The sequence below is a fragment of the Hyaena hyaena genome, unplaced genomic scaffold (genome assembly GCF_003009895.1).
Source record: "Hyaena hyaena isolate Hyena2069 unplaced genomic scaffold, ASM300989v1 scaffold_156, whole genome shotgun sequence".
In the NCBI taxonomy this organism is placed as follows: Eukaryota; Metazoa; Chordata; class Mammalia; order Carnivora; family Hyaenidae; genus Hyaena; species Hyaena hyaena.
In genome coordinates, this window is record NW_024080788.1 from 1,397,050 (window position 1) to 1,417,530 (window position 20,481).

Here is a 20,481-nt window from a genome sequence, read left to right on the forward strand (position 1 = left end):
TACACGTGCCTGTATACTTTTTGCAGTGAGGGTAGGTGCTCCATTACATGTACGTTTAAATCATGAGACTGTATGTTAGAGATTGCTTGCTTCTGTGAAATACTTAACTGCAGTTCAGAAAGATCTTCAATTGAAAGATCTTGGTATAGATTATGATTCTCTGTAGTTCTTTTAATGTCCAGTATACCTGCAGCACTATATTCCGCCTTAGGAAAAGGAGGCTAAGTGTGAAGTTAGTGAGTATGTGGAATAAATCCAGTATTGTCTTCACCGTTGGTGATTCTGTGATTATTTGTTGATTATCTACAACATACTAGACACTGTAGGAAACAAAAGAGAGTAATAGAAAAAGTCTTTGCTTCTAAGGAACTTCCAGTTGTGGGAAACAAGCACATTATTTTAAATTTAATAACAGTATAAAAGGTATAAAAAATATAGTTAATTGCCAAACATACAAAAACAATACCCAGAGTATCCCAAATTATGCTTTGGAGAATGCTCATGTGCTTCAAAATTAATTGCTTTTCATTAAAGTAAATGTTCCATTGTAATGTAAGTTTTAGAAATGCTAGGTTAAAATATATTTGGGTCTTTAGGACTTCTCAGAGCCTTTAGAGTGCTAATATACATTTAGAATGACTTTAAAAGAGTGAGATATATAATGTGTAGTATTAACAAAATTAGTAGATGGTCTATTAATACCTTTTAGCATATGAATATTCCTTGCAATACTTTTTTGAAATGTTGGCATAGATTAAAAGTGTTAGAAGTTCAGGGGCACCTGGTTGACTCAGTTGGTTAAGTGTTTGACTCTTGATTTTGGCTCAGGTTGTTACGTCATGATTTGTGAGATCTAACCCCAGCTCAGGCTTTGTGCTGACAGTGCTGAGCCTGCTTGGGATTCTCTACCTCCCTCTCTCTCTCTGCTCTTCCCCACTCTTGCCCATTCTCTCTCAAAATAAATAAACTTAAAAAAATAAAAATAAATGTGTTAGAAGTTCAGACTAGTGAGATTCATCTAAGAAGCTTTTATGCTTCACACTTGAATTTGGCCTTGATTACATGTACCATTTGAGTAGATAGAAGCAAGTGTGAACAGGCTAAATGAGAGAAGCAAAGATGTCCAAGCAGAAAGTATTGGGGGATAGTGAAAAAAGTAATGTGAGCTGATACCAGAAAAGAGATGCTTCCTTTCTCATTTTAGCTAATTGAGAATTACTGCCTTTTGGCAGTGGGAAAACTAAATGTTTAGAGTAGGCTTTGGGAGCTGGATAATCTACCATTTATTGAGTACATATTACTCAATAGGTGTTGGATATGTAAGGAACTCCAAAGATGTAATACTTTTGTTTGGGGATTTGTTGACCTGGGAGACAGGACACATCAATATAACATAGTTAAAAAAAAAAAAAAGTCAAACAAACAAAAAAACATTGGTTAAGTTTGGATCGAATAGCTCAACTAATAAATGTTTCAGTGGTTCAGAGGATAGAGTGGTCTCTTTACCCTGGACTGGTATTCATGTGATTCAAAGAAGATACTTGTATTTGTTGATAGCATCTTTTGAGGAACATTGGTAAGAAGGTTACTTCTTGATACACATTAGAGGTTTCAAATGTGTAGAGAAAGTTTGTAGTAATCATTAGGAATAGAAAAAAAGTAGTAAAGTTGATTGAGAGGGTGGCAGTAGATAAGGAGACTAGAACTAATCTGCAGCTGACCCTTGAACAATGTAGGAATTAGGGGTGCTGACCCCCACCAAGCGGTCGGAATTCCATGTGTAACTTTTATTCCTCAAAAGCCCAATTACTAATAGCCTCCTGTGGACTAGAAGCCTTATCAATAGTAAACACATGATTTTGTACGTTATATACATAAAATACTGTATCCTTATAATAAAGTAATCTAGAGAAAAGAAAAGGTTATTAAGAAATCATAAGGAAGAGAAAAGATCCATTTCTAAGTGGACCTCAAACCTGTGTTATTTGAGGGTCAGCTGTGTAATATATTCAGGTACTGCATTTACATACATATGAAATAAGTGATGTAATCCTCACTTTACCAATAAGAAAATAGGCTTGGAGTAGTAAAGTAAGGTGTCCGAGGTCGGGTTGTACTGGAGTCCAGATATTTCCAATTTAGTTATGGTTTTGTGAATGGGTATGGTAGCATGAAGGGGCTGACAAAATCTAGGGTATTTTGTAAGAACAGTGTTGAAGTGACTGAGTGATAAGCTACAGTCAGGTTGGTTTGGGGCTCAGAGAAGTTAGTGTAATGGAGAGTTAGGTATTTACTTTTACCTTCCCTCCCTACCCCTCTTGTTTTCTTGTTTTAACTTTTATTTTACTTTCTTAAACATTATTTAGATCACAATACTTTTTTTTTTTTTTTTTTTTTTACATTGGGGCATTTTGCATTTTATTTGCATGCTTGTATTACATCCCTAAAAAAGAATCTTAGGATTTACCCTCCTATGTGTTTTCCTCTTGCTTCTACCTGGTCCGTGATGCCACCTGAGGTTATCAGTCCAGTGACGTCTGCCATTTTTCTAGATCTCTGAGTTGTACATCACACCTGGAACTGATCACTACACACTTGCTTAACCTGCCGGTGAGGTTCACAACAGTTTTCTCAGCTCTGTGATCATCAGTCATTTCAAAGTTGCCTATGTGATTGTGCTTCATCATCAGAGTTAGAAGCCAGACGATGACTTTGGAGCATGGCCTAGTAAGAACCTGGCATTTGCCTCTCTTTTAGCATTGTTATGCTCTTGAGAGCCCTGCCAGGACATTCATGAGCACCATTATGACAGCATGGAAAGATGGCGGAAAGAGGAGGCTCCAATACTTATTTTCTTAATAGTAAGACTGTTTTCTGTAGAACTAACCATTCTATTTTAGTATACTGCCAGTAAACTCCCTTTCTCTTTTTTGTTCACCCCCACCTGCTTCTCTTAAAATTTGTTTATTTCCTTGTTTAAAGTAGCATGGCTTTTTTTTTTTCATTTCTTTGAAGTCACTTCCATTCTCTCCCTGAAACATTCTAGGTTAATTTTGACAGAATTTATCCCAGAGAGCCCATCAAAAGGTACTTAGAATTATATCATGTAGAATTTGTGTGAATCTTTCAAATGGTTATTTAGATGGGATTTTTGACATTTAAAAACTTTTTCTCTATTTTCATTAGATTATAAATTAATCTAGCTACATGATGTGGGCAACATTTTACATATTTGTAAGTTGTTTTTTTTAATTTTTAAAAATTTTTAAGTGTTTATTTATTTTTGAAAGAGAGAGAGAGAGAGAGGGAGCACGGGCGCGAGCAGAGGAGGGGCAGGTAGAGAGGGAGACACAGAATCCAAAAGCAGGCTCTAGGCTCTGAGCTGGCTGTCAGCACAGAGCCCGACACAGGGCTCGAACCCATGAACCTCAAAATCATGACCTGAGCCAAGGTTGAACGCTTAGCTGATTGAGCCACCCAGGCATTCTTAACATATTTATCATTCTTTACACACATAAAACAGAGTCACTTTAGTGTAGTTACGCTCCACATAGGGATTAAATAAGTGCTGTTAATTATCCTGGATTCAAAATAAAGTAGCATAGAAATAGTTGATACTCTTTTTTTGGCTCAATTTTTTATACTGAGGTTAATGTATTTTGAGTTTCTGGAATGTTTTTTGATAATTTTTCTGATTGCTTATGGATGTTGTTTTATCACCAGACCCTGTGGGAACACAGGCCAATTCAGAAATTTGGGGAAAGAAGAAAAGATGAAAAAATATACCTAACTATTTCTTGTGTTTTAAGTTATGAATTCTGAAAATTAAACCTGAACATGATGTCTTAAAAAATTCACAGAGTTTTGGGTTGTTTATCATCCTTTTTATGTGTCTAATTATTTCATGTTTTACTTAATTTAGATGGATAATGGTTAAGGAACAATCTGAAATTCAAGTCAAAAAGAAGGTAGCAGATAATAGGTAAAAGGTAAGTGTCCAGAATGCTAAATATGTAATAGGTAATTGGAGTGTATTTTTACTTAATGATTGTTTTTACCAATTGCTTTCAGAGGAAGGGTGTGATGATATAGGTTGTTATGCCAGACTATAGGTCATCACAAAACACCTTCAGACTTTTGTTACTTGATTTAAAAGTATCAAATTTTGCTTTTCTGTAATTATTTTCTCTTGTCATTATTGTTATTGTTATTCACTGTTTTGTTGTCATTTTTGCTTTGTGGAGTCTTTGTATCTGTACAGCAGAATGTAGTTGAAGGTTCCATAGCTTTAGCTGGGGTGTGTAGGACATAGCAGTTCATCCACCTACATCTGTTAGTTTTGAGATTTAGCATTTTGGCACGTTTGTCACTTTCTAACCTTTTTAATGCAGTTATTGCTACTTTTTATGCTTGATGTGTTGAATAAAAATCCTTTTGGTTTGGTACAAGAAAACCTTTCACTGAGTGAACGTGCAAAATGAATGCTCTTATTGAGAAAGAATGACATGAGATTGAGAAGAAAAAAACAGAAGAGATTGTCAGGAGAAAGTGGGTGAGGCTGTGGAAGACTATTAAAGACACTTGTAAGAGAGCTAGATTTTACTTTGACGTGTTGGAAATGCTTGAAATAGAGGGAAGTGTCTCAAATACAGGTTACATGGAAATATTTTTGTTAGTGGGATTTTACCCTCTGAAAGTGGGTTTGCTGATACCTTTAGAAGGTTAGTAGTTAGGAAAGCTTTGTTTAGAAAATGAATGGATGAGCCTCTCTCTTCTCCATTCCAGCTCCCAAAAGTAGGAAGAAGTTTGTAGGCCTAGAAAGGGAAAGATTATTTTGTCTTTTCAAAAATTAGTTAATATGCTAAAGCTGTTGTATGTCTGTATATCTACATTGTCTATATCTGCACATCTCTACCTGTATAAATGTTACGGGAAAAGAGAGGGCCTCAGTGCTAGCATACTGTGCTAAATGCTAGATCAAGTGAAGAAGGATTAGGGAGAGAAGAATAGAAGATTCCACTGCAGCAAGAGTAATTGTAATTACATGGTGAGACATATAAGGATACAGAAGGGTATTAAACATTAATTGGTTGCCAAGAGAACAATGGAGTTTGTCTATTGTGGCCTTTAAAAATAAGTTAGGGTTGTCTGAGTAGCTCATTCATTTAAGCATCTGACTTCAGCTCAGGTCATGATCTCACAGTTTGTGGGTTGGAGCCCTGGGTCAGGCTCTGTGCTCACAGCTCAGAGCCTGGAGCCTGCTTCAGATTCTGTGTCTCCCTCTCTTTCTGCCCCTCCCCTGTGCATGCTTTGTCTCTCTCTGTCTCTCAAAAATGAATAAATGTTAAAAAAATTTTTTTTAAATAACTTATGTAGAGGCATTTAACAGCTCTGTGTTGGCTGCTATAGTTAAGTCTAAACTTGTCTGTCTGTCTGACTTTTAAGGTCTTCTGTAGTCTATTGCTCTGCTTTATCTACTGAACCTCGTTTTCTTCTGGTTCTCAGCAAGTCCCTTTTGTTCTACACTGCCCAGTTTTCACATTGTTTCCTACATATGCCATGTTTATTTCTATTTCTCTGACTTGGCTGATGCATTTGCTTCTGACTGGAGCAATTTCTTTCCTCCCTCCATTCTTAAATTCTGTCTTTCCTAGTATCCCTTAATTACTTCACATCACACTTTTCCTGCTTTGAACTCCTATTGCAGTTGTACTCATTATCCATAGTTTCATGTTTGATTCTCTAATGACTCATGTTTTAAGTATTTCTTTTGATTTCGAACAGGAGCCTTTTTTCCCCCTATTTCTTTAGTGTCATTTGCAGCATATAGCTTGGGAGCTGCATGTAGGATTAGTGGTGGCTGATTTTACCTTGTCTTTATTGTTTTTTTTTTATTAAAAATGTTTTTTTAATGTTTAATTTTGAGAGAGAGAGAGAGACACTCCTTGGTATCTCTTGTAATCCTTTGCTGTTGGTCAAGATTAGTTGTTCATCATCATTGATTTCTCTTCTGTTTTAATCTTCAGAGTTACCTACCCAACATAACTTTGGTGTGAGAAAATTTAATGTGAAATCAGCATTGAAATTTATTGCCTGTTCCAGTCAAAGTTTGTAGGCTATAGAAAAAAAAATACTGAAGTTTGCACCTATAAATTTATACCAAGGTAAACTCAGGTAAGAGAGCAGTTTCTAAAATAAGAGCGTATGAAGGGCACCTGGGTGGCTCAGTCTGATAAGTATCTGACTTTGGCTCAGGTCATGATCTCACAGTTCGTGGGTTCAAGCCCCCCGTGAGGCTCTGTGCTGACAGCCAGCTCAGAGCCTGGAACCTGTTTCAGATTCTGTATCTCCGTCTCTCTCTGACCCTCCCCTGCTCACACTGTCTTTCTCTCTCAGAAAGAAATAAAACATTAAGAATAAAATAAAATAAGAGATATACTGCTTTAATTGTATAATTAATGTAATTAGGCAAAAGTCAGTTTCCTGTGTATTTAAGGAATCTGATTCTAGCTGCAGATAAATTGATTTTATGATATGTTAATTTTTATATTACTTTGAATCTAACATTCTTTAAGTCAAAACAATTAGGTCTTTTTTTGTTTTTTTTTTGGTTTTTATTTTGTTCTATTTTAGGAGGTACCTGAGTGGCTGCGTTGTTTAAGTGGCCAACTTGGGCTCAGGTCATTATCTCACAGTTTGTGAGTTTGAGCCCTACATTGCACTCTGTGCTCTCTCCCCCTCCCCTCCTCGTACTCTGTCTCTCTCTGTCTCTCAAAAATAAATAAATGTCAAAAAGTTTTTTTAATTAAATTAATATAGCTTAGTGCTCGCTTTGGCAGTACTTATACTAAAATTAATATAGCTTAAATTTAAATGAAGAAATATTTTACCTACCAGTTGAAATGTCTTTTTATGGTTTAAATTAGCGCATAATCCTCTAGCATTTTCATTGCCTTCATTTAAGGGTAAACATCATGTTTATTTCTCTCACATACTGCTCTATGGCTATAACTCTACAGTGACCCTTACCATGAAGAAAGTTAATTCATATTTTATAGAAATCAGTGTTGAAATGATACTTTCTTACACTCTTATGTCATTGTTACTAAAATTTGTGTTAGTGTTTTTACTTTGTGATTTGGGCTTATTCTACTAAATCTTGCTTAATGTAGAACCGATTGAGATTGATATGTATTTTGGGTCCTGGTACATTAGATCATCTGTGTTTTATCCTACTATATGAACAATGAGTATAACTCAAATATAACTCACTTTTAACAAATACTTATTAATGTGTACAATTTATCAGATACTAGGTTCTGGCAATAATACAAAGTAGTACACAACACAACCACAGACAAAAATCCCTGTCTCCATGGAACTTGTATTCTGGTGGGTTTGGAGAACAGATAATAAATAAAATAAGTAAAATATATAGTGTATTAGATGCTAGATGTTAGGAATGGGGTTAAGGCAATATTGGGTGGTTGGGTGTTGGGGATGTGGAAGTATTGAAATTTTAAATAGCTTGGCTAGCCAGGGTTTCACCAAACAATGACATTTGAATAAAAATCTGAAGAGGTAAGAGAATATGCTATGTGTACCTTAAGGTGTAAAGAGTATCCCAGGGAGAAGGTTTTTCATACGCCTTTTGCAGATAATTAAGTTTGTTGGAACCGTTGTAATTAGACAGGTAGTATTATAGGTTGACTTAGCCTTTTTATTTTGACAGAATGTCCAGCAAGGAAGTAAAGACTGCTCTAAAAAGCGCTAGGGATGCAATCAGAAACAAAGAATACAAAGAAGCTTTGAAACATTGTAAGGTAACTGATTTTTTTTTCCTTCCACAATGAAAGTATGTTTCCACTCACAGGCATTATGGATGTAATAGGTATATCATTTATTGTCTGAATACAACAAAAATGCCTATGTTGTTTAGGAGCACCATTAGAGTGGTTGTGCTCAGACAAACTAATTCACCATTCTTAATTTTGTCTTAATTTTGATAAGATTGCAACTTATCAAAACCATGTTCTTACAACCTGAATATCTGTGTGGTATCTTTTGATGGCTTATACTATGGAGAACTATTATATCCTAAAGTTCTCCTTTAATGGTATGTTGACATTGTAATTCTATTTGGTTTGTGCATGGGAGACTCAGGATTCTAAAGCTCCTTTGTATGCTGCTGATGAGAACGTGCCTGTCCAGAGGGAGAGAAATAGACTGTGCAGGAGGGAGAGAGAGTAGTGGTATAAGTGAAGTCCTTGGAAGGTAAGAGTGGATGGGACCCCACGTTTGAGAGGAGGGTCTTTGATACTTCTTCCATCTTAGGAGGAGGAAAGATAGGTGTGAATCCATATAGGGTCAGACTTGTAGATTTGGGGGTAGGAAGAGAGGAATTTTGCCTTCCGATGTCTTCTATTCTCTTAGTGAGGTATAAGCCGAGAGTGGAAGAGCAATTGTATAGGAGTGTTGAGATGAAGGAAGGTATGCAGTAGTTGCTATTTACTGGGAAAACTAACTTACTAGTAAGGGTTGGAAAGGATTGCCAGGCCCTACTGAATGTCCATGTGAAGTTTCATGTTACTGAAGTAAAATCAGTGAACTCGCTTGTGTAGTTTCTTCCTTCATGTTCAGCTTCGTAGGATTAGAAATGGGCACGTTGTGGGTCAAGTATGAATGTTGAGAAAGATGATGGGGAAGAGAGGAGAAGGAGTTGAGGATGTTTGCAAGGAAGTGATGACAATGATAGGGCAGGGGAATCTAAGCCGGGAAAGGACGGATGAGAATTGGGAAGTGTGGCAAGAGTAAAAAAGAGGATGGGCTCAACTAATTGGACATATCAGAGGTTAAAGAATTGTTAGCTCTGGGGGGCGCCTGGGTGGCTCAGTCAGTTAGGCGTCCGACTTCAGCTCAGGTCATGAGCTCACAGTTCGTGAGTTTGAGCCCCTCATCGGGCTCTGTGCTGACAGCTTGGAGCCTGAAGCTGCTTCCAATTCTATGTCTCCCTCTTTCTCTGTCCCTCCCCACTCACACGCTATCTCTCTCTCTCTCTCTCAAAAATAAATAAACATTCAAATAAAAAAAGATAATTATTAGCTTTGGTAGTTACCTCATTGTTGGGTTTTTGGGAGACAACGTTGTTGGATAGAATGGAATTTGTGCTATAGATAGGTGACAGATTGCTAGAAGTGTTACGTGGATGCATATAATCACAATAATCTGGCTCAACTCATGTGAATACTCTTATTTTCTCTAGAATATGTAAAATCTTAAAAGCTGATTTCATTTTAGCTGCTAGTTTTGTTTTCTTATACTAGAACTTACTGGTTTTAAACTTTTACCTTAGCAAATAGCTGATATTTCTGAAAGCAATAGCTCTACATATAATTTTTATTCCCGTTGACAGGTGGTGTTTAAACATTCATCACCACTATTCATTTTGAACATATTTGTTATAGTCACATTGGAGTCAGTCTACTTTCCTACCCTACAATTTCAAATGAAAACTCTTTTCTGTCTAAGGGGTCATTGTTTTCATAGTGAAAGAAAATGTGGAAGTTGGTTAGGGTGAAATGATAGGGAAAACAGTTCTGTGAGTTGACCCGTAGCAGTGTGGAGTGGAAGCAGGCAGGATGGTTGGGTGAGATGAATAGTCTTACTCTTTTTTATATAGCACTTTCAAGGAGCATGGGGAGGCATTATATGGAGGCATCAGGATTACTTGGGCAGCTTTTAAAAAACATGTCTGATATTTTTGACCCTTTACAGTTATTGATCCAGTTCCACTCCTCCTCTCCTTCAGGAAACTGAAGATCAGAGAGGTTAAGTGGCTTTCTTAAGACCACTCAGTAGCAGGGGTGCCTGGGTGGCTTAGTCAGTTAAGCGTCCGACTTTCGCTTAGGTCATGATCTCACGGTTCGTGGGTTCGAGCCCCGCGTCGGGCTCTGTGCTGACTGCCAGCTCGGAGCCTGGAGCCTGTTTTGGAGTCTGTGACTCCCTCTCTCTCTGACCCTCCCCTGCTCATGCTGTCTCTCTCTCTCTCCTAGAAATAAATAAAAATATTAAAAAAAAAAAAAAAGACCACTCAGTAGCAGATCCAGATTTCCTGACACTCAAGTAAACTCTTTTAGTTGTTTTTTGCCCAGATGCTTCCAAAATTTAATGATCTGCTCTTTTAATTTTTTCAACCAGACAGTGTTGAAACAAGAGAAAAATAACTACAATGCCTGGGTTTTTATTGGTGTTGCTGCAGCTGAGCTAGAACAACCTGATCAGGCCCAGGGTGCCTATAAGAAAGCTGCTGAACTAGAGCCAGACCAATTACTGGCTTGGCAGGTAAGTACAAATTATGTTCCCTATGTTATTGTAAAGAATTTTTTTCGCATTTTAAAATATAGGTAACAGCTTTAAAATAAGCATTGAAACCTTTACTTACCTCACAGGAGAAAAAAATATTAAATGTATTGTTTTTCCAAACCAGAAAGGTAGTTAAAAAAAGAATACGATGCCAGTGATGCCGTTACCATTATTTAACATCCAATCCAATGAGTTATTTCTAAATATGAGGTTTAGAACTGAAATATAATTATATCAATTTCTAACTCTATTATGTGTGCATATGAAAGACTTATTAAGAATATTCTTTATGCTTGAGGGAAAAATGTATATTAATGTTTTCTAAAAGTAAAGTATAAAAATTTGCAATGTAAACATTTGAATACAAGTGAAATTCTTTTTTCTTATTTAATGGCCTTTGTGTTTTTTGTTGGGTTCTCCAACTTTTTCATATTTAATATGTTTGTTTCCTATCTCAACCACATCTTAGAAACTGATTTCTAGTAGGCTTGAGAGAACATGAACCTGTTTGCCTTTTTATGTGAACAAGAACATGAGTGGGGATATCTGGTAACACACTTAGATGCCTGCTTTTATTATGTATTAATTGACTTAGGATATCTGATCTTTACCTGAAGGAAAGATGACAGTCTCCACAAACTGCTTGGACTTTTTTTTTTTATTTGGCCATATGAAAGTAGTGTCATATGGTAATGTCTCAAGAGTTAAGATTATATAGTCATTCATAAGTATTTTTTTGTTGTGAGACACTTCAAATGTATTTTCAGAAGTAAAGAGAATGGTACAATGAGCCCCTCTGGCTATCACCTAGCTTCATTAAAAACCCACACATTGTCAGTGTTTTTTCATCTATACTTTCATCTATTCTTCCTCACCCCTAATTACCTGGAGGCAAATCCCAGACATATTATTTCATTTGTAAATTGTAATTTTTATTATAATCTTTGTAGATTGTCACTTTATTTAGCAAAATGAGTGTGACAACATTGTAGTTTTTGGAAAAGTAATCTTCATCATTTCCTATTTCAGGGGTTAGCAAGCTTATATGAGAAATGTAATCACATAAATGCTAAGGATGACTTACCCGGTGTTTACCAAAAGCTGCTGGATCTTTATGAAAGGTAATCACTGTATGGGGAAGGGCAGTGTCTTTAAAGCTTTAATTGGAATAAACTGATAAAAACTAATACAGAAGTACTCCAGACGTTTACTGGGAATTAAAAAGCATTTTTTCTTTCATACTGTTGTTACAGAATCTCGATTGTGACTGAAACAATCAAAACACTATTAATGTGAGGACTGATTAATTGGGGAACTTTAATATAGTTTTCAGTTAAGATCATGGAAGATATTATTTCTTAAACCTTTTATTTTTTAATGGGAAGCTCATTTTCTAAAATTTTCTTGTGGTATGAAAGAAGATAATGTTCTAATTTAAAGAGGATATGTTTTAATTTAAAATAGTACGTGACTGTATTATTGGGATTTATTAATTTTAGTATCTTAAGCCCTTGGTTGTTTTCAATAATCAGATTTAAAATCGTATTTTTTCTTTATTCTAAGTGTTGACAAACAGAAGTGGTGCGATGTCTGTAAGAAACTTGTGGATCTGTATTACCAAGAAAAGAAACACATAGAGGTTAGTAAATGATTTGCTGGAGTGGTAGACTTCTTTTAATAAAGCCATTATTAAAAGAAAGCTTTCAGGGTACCTGAGTGGCTCATTGGTTAAGAGTCTGACTCTCGTTTCAGCTCAGGTCATGATCTCATTGGTTTGTGAAATTGAGCCCCATGCATCGGGCTCTGCCTGGGATTCTCTCTCCCTGTTACTCTGCCCCTCCCCCACTTGCGAGCATGTGCTCTCTCTCTCTCTCTCTCTCTCTCTCAAAATAAATAAATAAACATTAAAAAAAGAAAACTGTCATTTAGCTTATGGGAAAATTTAAAAAATTATTATGTATTATGATATTAAAAGAATATATAGAGAGAATACAAATTACAGCGTTTTGGAACTAAGTTAGAATTCAAATTTTAGTTCTCATAATTTCCAAACCCTCTTGAAACTGGGCAGGGATACGTAAATAAATAGAAGCATCACCTGTAGAATTTAGTGATGCATGTGTATAGCATCCATAGTGGATGTGATAAGTTAGGAAGTTTGGGCCGTGTAGTCTTTTTCCTGTTTCTACTCTGGTGTCTCAGTAACAGCTCTGTGGATATGCCTAGTCACCTTCTTTTTTGTAGAATTCATAGTAAATGGAGTTCTGGGCTTTTGCTATTTTATATATTAGCAGATGGGAAATATTTTTATTTGTAGATTTTATATTTTGCACTGCATTTTTGATATTTAAGATAAAAATAACTGTTTAAATCTTCCTCTTCATAGGTGGCCCGAACATGGCACAAATTGATAAAGACACGGCAGGAGGAAGGTGCAGACAACCAAGAGCTTTATCAGCTCTGGAGGAGATTGACTCAGTTGCTGGCTGAGAGTACGGAGGATCAGAATAATGAGACTCAGCAATTGGTATTGACCCATTTATTCCCTACAGTTTGTGTCATGAAAATTGATCATTTAATTGAATTTAGCAAATGGAAACATAATGGTGTAATATAGAAAAGTACCATATGTCAAAATTGTTATTTTGTAAGAGTTCAGTTTTAAATTCATAGAAGTTCTTACTGACACTATCAGAATTATTGGCCTGCAATCTCATACTGAGTCTGGACAGAGTAGAATTGGTATTTAGGGTATCATAATTTACTTCCTTGTTCTCATAAGAATCCACAGTAAATTGGCTATTTCATCACTGTGAAAAAGAAACTATGAGGTTGGCATTGGTAATTTCTATAAAGTACTACTTACTTAAAGGTATGTTTCTTTATATTTGTGAAATAAGAGTCTTGAATTACTTTGAGGTTTAGCAACTCAACTAGAGTATTTTAAAATATTTATTTAGGGTATTTATATCTAGAAATACTCCTTTTTAGTGTACAGTGTAGGACACAGTGAAGTAATTGAAAATAATTTTTAAAAAGATTAAAATAATCAATTGATTTTGAACTAAATTGGAAAATGTCTCATTCTACTTTTTTATATTTCTAAGTTTAAAAGTAAACTTCATTTCTTATTATAATAACCACTCAGTGTACACTTGCTAAATTGAATGGACTTATTATTTATTTATTTATTTTAAATTTTTTAAAAGTTTATTTTTGAGAGAGAGAGTCCACATAGTGCGGAAGGGGCAGAAAGAGTGAGGGAGACACAGAATCCAAATTAGGCTCCAGGCACAGAGCCTGATGCGGGGCTTGAACGCACAGACCGTGAGATCATGACCTGAGCCAAAGTTGGATGATTAACCAGCTGAGCCACCCAGGAGCCCCAAATGGACATTTTAAATTATAAGCAATTATAGATGGAAAGTTCATTTTTTTGGTATGTTTGTTCATTTGTTCACTCATTAATTTATACCTGTATTCAAAAAGTACTTATTAAGAACCTACCATATTTTTCAGGCAGTGTCCTAAATGCTAGAGATAAAAATAACAAAAATTAGGTTTGCATTAGTCTGCATGTTGGTTTATCTGTGTGTAGATTTAGTTGTGGAGAAAATTGAGCAGTGACAAAATTAGGTGATTTGCCAACTTCTCTCTCTTTTTTTTTTAATATTTATTTTTGAGAAGGAGAGAAGGAGACAGAGCATGAGTGGGGGAGGGGCAGAGAGAGAGGGAAACAGAGAATTGAGGTTGGCTTCAGGCTCTGAGCTGTCAGCACAGAGCCTGACTCAGGGCTCAAACCCACTCACTGGGAGATCATTACCTGAGCCGAAGCCGGACGCTCGATCGACTGAGCCACCCAGGCGCCCTAACAACTTCTCTTAAATCATATCTTTATATTATGACATCATATAAGTATAGGTTATAAGAATATTAAATATACCAAAATAAGTAAATTTTTTTTAATTATTTGTAGTTTATTTCCCTGTGAAAGAGAATTATACATGCCATGTTAAGAATTGATTCTTAACTGTTAAAATATGATAAGAGGATTTTGGGAGTAGGGTTATTTTTGCCTTGAATTCTAATGATAATTTTGTTTTATTTAAATGTGTTCTGGAAAAAAGGTATCACTTGTTTTCCAGGTGAATTAATTTCATTACTATTTTTATTTTATTTTATTTTATTTTTCTGAGAGAGAGAGACAGCGTGAGTAGGGGAGGGTCCGAGAGAGAGGGAGACACAGAATCTGAAGCAGGCTCTAGGCTCTGGGCTAGCTGTCAGCACAGAGCCCAGTGCGGGGCTAGAACCCATGAACCACGAGATCAAGACCTGAGCTGAAGCCAGGCGCTCAACCGACTGAGCCACCCAGGCGCCCCCTCATTACTATTTTTTTTAATCCCTTGTGCTAAACAGCATAAGTTAGGCTTCCTTTTCTGCAAGATCATTAACTTAATCACAGCAGTAAAATTTTACTTATTTATGTAGTCTTTATACCATACTGCACAAAGAAAATTACAAGTAGTGAACTATATTATGAGTTTTCATTATGAAGTCATGGAAATTCATTTTTAAAAAGGTGGAACTCTTGTAACTAAATGAATAGTATTCTTTAAAATGCTTGATTTGGATTCTAGTATTGCTGTTCTTGCTCAAAATATATTTAGAAAGCTTCTTTTGGTATTTTCTTCAAAATCATTTAGTAATACTGGATAAGAAGTGATTTTATATATTTCTGGTTTTCTTTTGATAAAAGCATAACTTCATAAATTTTGTTTTTAAGATTGAAGATTTCCTACCCTTGAAAATGTTCTAAAGGACATGCTGGTGATTTCAGTAGAGATATTTCAAAAATGATCTTTAGTAGTAGTAGTTACACTGCTCTATATGACTGTATGTCTCCAGTTGACTACTTTATAGGGAATGGCAAGCACTTATAAGAATGTTTTGTTAAATTTATGGTGCTGATTTATATAGTTATCCCTCATTAGTTCAGTGCAGTCTGCTGGCCAGTTGGGGTTAGACTGTATTCTGAAACCTACATCACAACTTTTTTCTTCATGAAATTCTCAGAACCAGACAGTAAAATACATTTGCAATTAGTTAGTTGAGGTTATATCTTATATAAGACAGTCTTACATCTTCACCTGTTTATTACATCTGTCATATCAGTATGCTACAGATGATAGTTTTTTTGTTTGTTTCAGCTTTTAACTGCTTTTGAGAATGCACTGGGCTTATCAGAAAAGATTCCTAGTGAAGATCACCAAGTACTTTATAGACATTTCATTCAGTGTTTATCTAAAGTAAGTTGATTTTAAAAATCTCTGATGTGATTTTTATATTCGAATTAGGAAAGTGTTCACAAGTCTATTTTACTGTTACTTTATTTTACTTTAATATTTTCTAGTTTCCTCATGAGACTGCTAGGTTGAAGAAGGCCTGTGAAGGAATGATAAACATCTATCCCACTGTACAATATCCATTAGAAGTGCTTTGTTTGCATTTAATTGAATCAGGTAATTTCTTCTTTATTATATTGTGTATCCTAAAAGTGTATGAGCATGTAAGAGTGGTGTTGCTATCAATAAAAAAGTTTTCAGTGCCTAGCATGTGCCAATGTATTCTTTGAATATTTCTAGACATAAAAGGAAGTACAGTATGTTGTCTCTGTTCGCCTGAAGAGGCTAATAAGTGTAGGAAAGTATAGTGATACAGAGGAATCATGAATTACTGGGTTCATTGTAGATCATTGTAGTCTTTGGGAAGGTTGGGAATTGAGGAGAGTCTTAAATTTTCCGTAGAAATTAGAAAAACTGGAGAAGGTAAAAGGAACTGTAGAGGACATGAACAGAAGTATGGAGCTAGGTCACAATTTTTCAGAATAGTAAATTAGTTTCATTTGCTATAGTGAAAGGAATAACTTAAGATAGATTTTGGTTGAATAGGTTAGACTATATTGCACAGGGCTATGACTGGTTTTGTGAAAATTACCCATTCTCAGTGTTGATATTGTATTTAGTGTCACCAGTACATGGTTCTACATGCTTTAATACTATAAAGTAATGGAGTGTGTGAGTGATCTCCTTTTTTTAATGAAACAGAGTAGATTCAAGTCAGAGACTGCATCTTAACATATGCCTTCTGTTTGTGGTTCTTTGTGTTCTCTCCTGGGGAGAGGAGAGAGAACTGACAGCAACTAGCTTGCTGGGAGTTGCCAGAACCTGTCCTATTGACACTTTGTGCCTGGGGCCAGTGTTCAGTCTGTTTAGAGGAGGCTGACCCAACTGGTTTTCACACCAGTCTCTGTCCTTTTTGTCAGTATCTATACTAAATAGATTGTTTGTCACTTAATTTGACCATCACTTTTGTCCATGCCTGTATTCAACTGATGTGAACAAAGTTCATAGAAATTAGTCACTGAAATGGAAATAACAGTACCAGTACCAATGTGGTAGTGATTATAAATTATTGCAGAGCTTTACTAATTGTTTTCACTTGGTTGCTAAATGAGTATACATGTGGCAGTGCTTTGTGTATGAATAACCATCACATGGTTCATAATAGAAAAATTGTTGAAACTAGGGGCGCCTGGGTGGCTTAGTCGGTTAAGCGTCCGACTTTCGCTTAGGTCATGATCTCGCAGTCTGTGGGTTTGAGCCCTGCAATGGGCTGTGTGCTGACAGAGCCTGAAGCCTATCTCAGTCTGTGACTCCCTCTCTCTCTGACCCTCCTCTGCTCACGCTATCTCTCTCTCTCTCCTAGAAATAAATAAAACATTAAAAAAAAAAAAAAAAAAAGAAAAAGAAAAATTGTTGAAACTAGGGCTAGAGATAACTGAGGGAAAATGTCTGTTGGAAAAATATCATGGCGTCTGTCTTGGTTCCCCCCACTTTAACTTTCCCTTCTGAGTCCTACTTATACTTTTTTCCCAACTGGTATCTGAGTTAAAATTCAGAATTGTTACTTTTAGTCTTGTATTTTTTTGACGAGAAGTAAGCAGATCTCGTTTTCTTTAACTGAGTCAGAGACAGACTTGCAAGAGCACTTTTCACTAACCTGAGAGAAGAAATACTAAATGTTTCAGTCAGCCAACTTATGAAGTATAAAATAAACCTCATATGATAGTATGCAGGATAGATTGAAAAGAAGATAGACTAGATTGGGTAGACTAAATGATCTTGGGAATAAATGAATTGCAAATGTGATAGTGACAATAGAAAGTAACAGCTGAATGAAAAAAATAGATTTGTTAGCGGTAAATGGAAGGAGAAAATAATTTTGCTTTTGGCTCTCTTGAAAAGTTGGCTGAATATGGAATGATCGTCTGTAAGAAAGCTGAGTTGTGGGGAAGAGATGTTAGTGGATATTCAAAGGGAACATGTCCGTCTGGCTTCCAGATGAGAGATCTGTACTAAGGCTAGACGTAAGGCTTAGAGATCACTTGCATGTAGGTCAAAGTGAAGTGAAGTATGTAACTTCAGAGGATGACTAAAGGGCAAAAAGCTGAAAACTGTGTCTTGGGTGTTGCTGGCTGGCCTGAAGAGAAAGGGAGGAAGAAAGGAAAGAGAAAAATAGAAAACAGATGCAGAGAGGTCTGACAGGAACATGGTGAAACCTGATGTAAAGTAACAGAGAAGGCAAGGAAAGAACATTTCAGAAAGATCTTCACTGACATAATTGAGCAGCTAATTTTATGATTAGGAGGCCTTTATTTAGGGCTATCTTTTGTAACCAAGGCTGTTGAATTGGAACTTAGATTTCAGTGATGGGAAAAGAGTTTGAAGAAGTGGTTAGGAGATAGCAGATGTTTCGAAGAAGCATTCCAGGGATTTGACTGACCGTGTTTAAAGAAGAGGAGGAGGAGGGATGCAAAGGGGATGATGGTAAGCTTTTAGATGAGAAGGAGGATTCTGGTAGTGTTGCCTGGGAGAAGAGTTCCAAGAACACAGGGCTAGTTAACGGAGGTACGGTAAGAGGCTTTTAGTATGAGGAGCATACCTGTGAAATTTTGTGGGTTTTCTTTTTCCACTGACAGGAAATATAGTTCCAAAATTCACCTAGTTTCTACAGATTTTAACATGACACACGATAGGTTCCCAAGATAAATGGGCTGATTTTTGTAGTTGGCCTCTGGTACCCATTCCTCCACTCCTTTTTCTGTGTTACAATTGCTATTGGGAAAGTGATGACTGGTGTTCACCCTTTTCTCTTTATTTTCATTCAGCTATTAATGGTTTATACTATTCCCTTCTTCTCGACCTGCTCACATGCTAAATGGCACAAGAGGATACTTGAAATTTCTTTTTAAGGACTGATCGAAAGCCTTCTCAATAAGCACACGTATGCCTATGATGTAGATTTGTTGAGTAAGCATGACCCCTGTATTTTAAATAGACTACAAAATTATAGAAGAAATTAGATCAATAAAGCCTGCAGAGTTTTGTGCATAAATTCAGTATTCAACAAAGCATTCTAGTAAAGGGAGAGCAAGTGAGTATGCTGAACGATTAGAGAGTGTGTTGGTCTATGTGGACATCCTTGGAGGTAGTATTTTGTAGAGCTGAAAGAAAGGTTTATATCCTGGTAAAGGGGAGTGAGTGGGTAGGTGGATATTGACACATATGGTACATCAAGGACAAGTTTTTTCTCTGTGGGGTCTTAATGGGTCTTAGTGGGATGGAGTGGTTCAGGTATAGGTACATTCTGAGGTAAAGAATTATTCTGGGGGTAGAGCTTTAACAGTTAATGAAGGACAGTAGGAAGCTGCGCTTAAAGATTTCTTGTTTTCTTTTCATTGCTCCTCTAAATGAAACTTTCTGTGCATTAAGAACTTGTGAAAATCTGTAAGGTCTTTCAATACTGACCTATCCTCCCCCAGTGTGCTTTACAATCTGCAGAATTTGGTACTTTTCAGCCCTGGGTTCTCTTACACTGGGGACAAATATATTTCATTCCCCTTTGTTCTCCTTTGCATGTTGAGACTTGAAGATTCATTTTCAAAATGACTCAGTTTATAAAGCTTCACATCACAGGTAGTGAATAGCTTTCACAGTTGACAGCTGATAAAATGTTATTTCATGCTAAATGACCTTCTCAGTTTCTTTTCCTTTGCTTTATAGCTGAAATGGGGGAGGATAAAAAAGCTTGGTTCTTCAAATCCAAACATGAAAAAGCTCAAGATTTTGTGCTCTGGAAATACTAGAAAATCCGTATGAAAATAAAGAAATGAATACATGCTATTTTGTGTTTTTTTCCCCAAGCTAGGTTTGTATAAGAGAAAAATTCTATAGTAGAGATCAATTTCTTAGTGATGTCAGCAATTGATTATTTTTAAAAGTCACCTTTTTTGGGTGGTAAATTTTAGGAAACAGAATTCTCATAGGTATTACAGAGTATCTATCCCGAACTTCTTCAGAATACCTTTTATTCTTGGAGATTTAGCATTCATCAGCCCCAAATTTAGCTTGATTTATTGACAAAAATAATACTGGTGGTCTTGTTTTCAAGTTGTTAAATCTGGGATCTTAGACTCTTTTAAATGTTAAAAAGAGCAGATAAATAAATGATTTTCTTTTCAAAAGAAATCAAGTATATTTCCTCTGATTCTAGTCTCTACCTGTTATGTAGCTAGTATTCTCAGCAACAGTTAGTATGAAGAGGATTGAGGATTGAAGCTTTGGAATATCCCGCCTCTACATAGGATCAATGATGTTGTTACTACTGTTGATGGTTTTTGGGGAACACTAGAGAAAATTCCTGTTCGCCATATGTAAAAAATATGTTTCCCAGGGCTAGAACATAGTCTCCCCAAATCTCTTGATTTCTATAATTGTGCCCCCAGATGTTAAGGAAGGTTTATCTTGTTTTAAAAGGTTTTTTATGTTCATCTTAGCCTTTTAGAAACTGTTTTTATCTAACTACCCATACTTTGTTTACCTTTGTAAGTTTTTAGGTACCATGTGTATGGATGATCTTGAAAGATGCATGATTGGCTTTTCTTTTTTCCATCACAGTGTGTTTTCTGTAATAAGGGCAGTTTATGTGGTCAAGGTAGTCTGTCACAAATTACATTTCTATGTAATTTCTGTTTTTATTAAACATGTTTTAATGTTTTAT

General features: G+C 35.9%; 1 protein-coding gene across 1 annotated transcript in view; it reads left to right on the top strand.

Moving 5' to 3' along the window:
• TTC37 (tetratricopeptide repeat domain 37) overlaps positions 1 to 20,481 on the top strand; it is a 92,954-nt gene that overhangs the window by 2,306 nt on the left and 70,167 nt on the right. Inside the window, exons 2-10 of the mRNA XM_039239380.1 lie at positions 3,923 to 3,989; positions 6,027 to 6,174; positions 7,733 to 7,823; positions 10,198 to 10,341; positions 11,392 to 11,483; positions 11,926 to 12,001; positions 12,749 to 12,889; positions 15,570 to 15,668; positions 15,773 to 15,881. Of these exons, the coding sequence (XP_039095311.1) occupies positions 7,734 to 7,823; positions 10,198 to 10,341; positions 11,392 to 11,483; positions 11,926 to 12,001; positions 12,749 to 12,889; positions 15,570 to 15,668; positions 15,773 to 15,881 (751 nt within the window). The 5' untranslated portion in view covers positions 3,923 to 3,989; positions 6,027 to 6,174; position 7,733. The remainder of the gene's footprint in view (positions 1 to 3,922; positions 3,990 to 6,026; positions 6,175 to 7,732; positions 7,824 to 10,197; positions 10,342 to 11,391; positions 11,484 to 11,925; positions 12,002 to 12,748; positions 12,890 to 15,569; positions 15,669 to 15,772; positions 15,882 to 20,481) is intronic.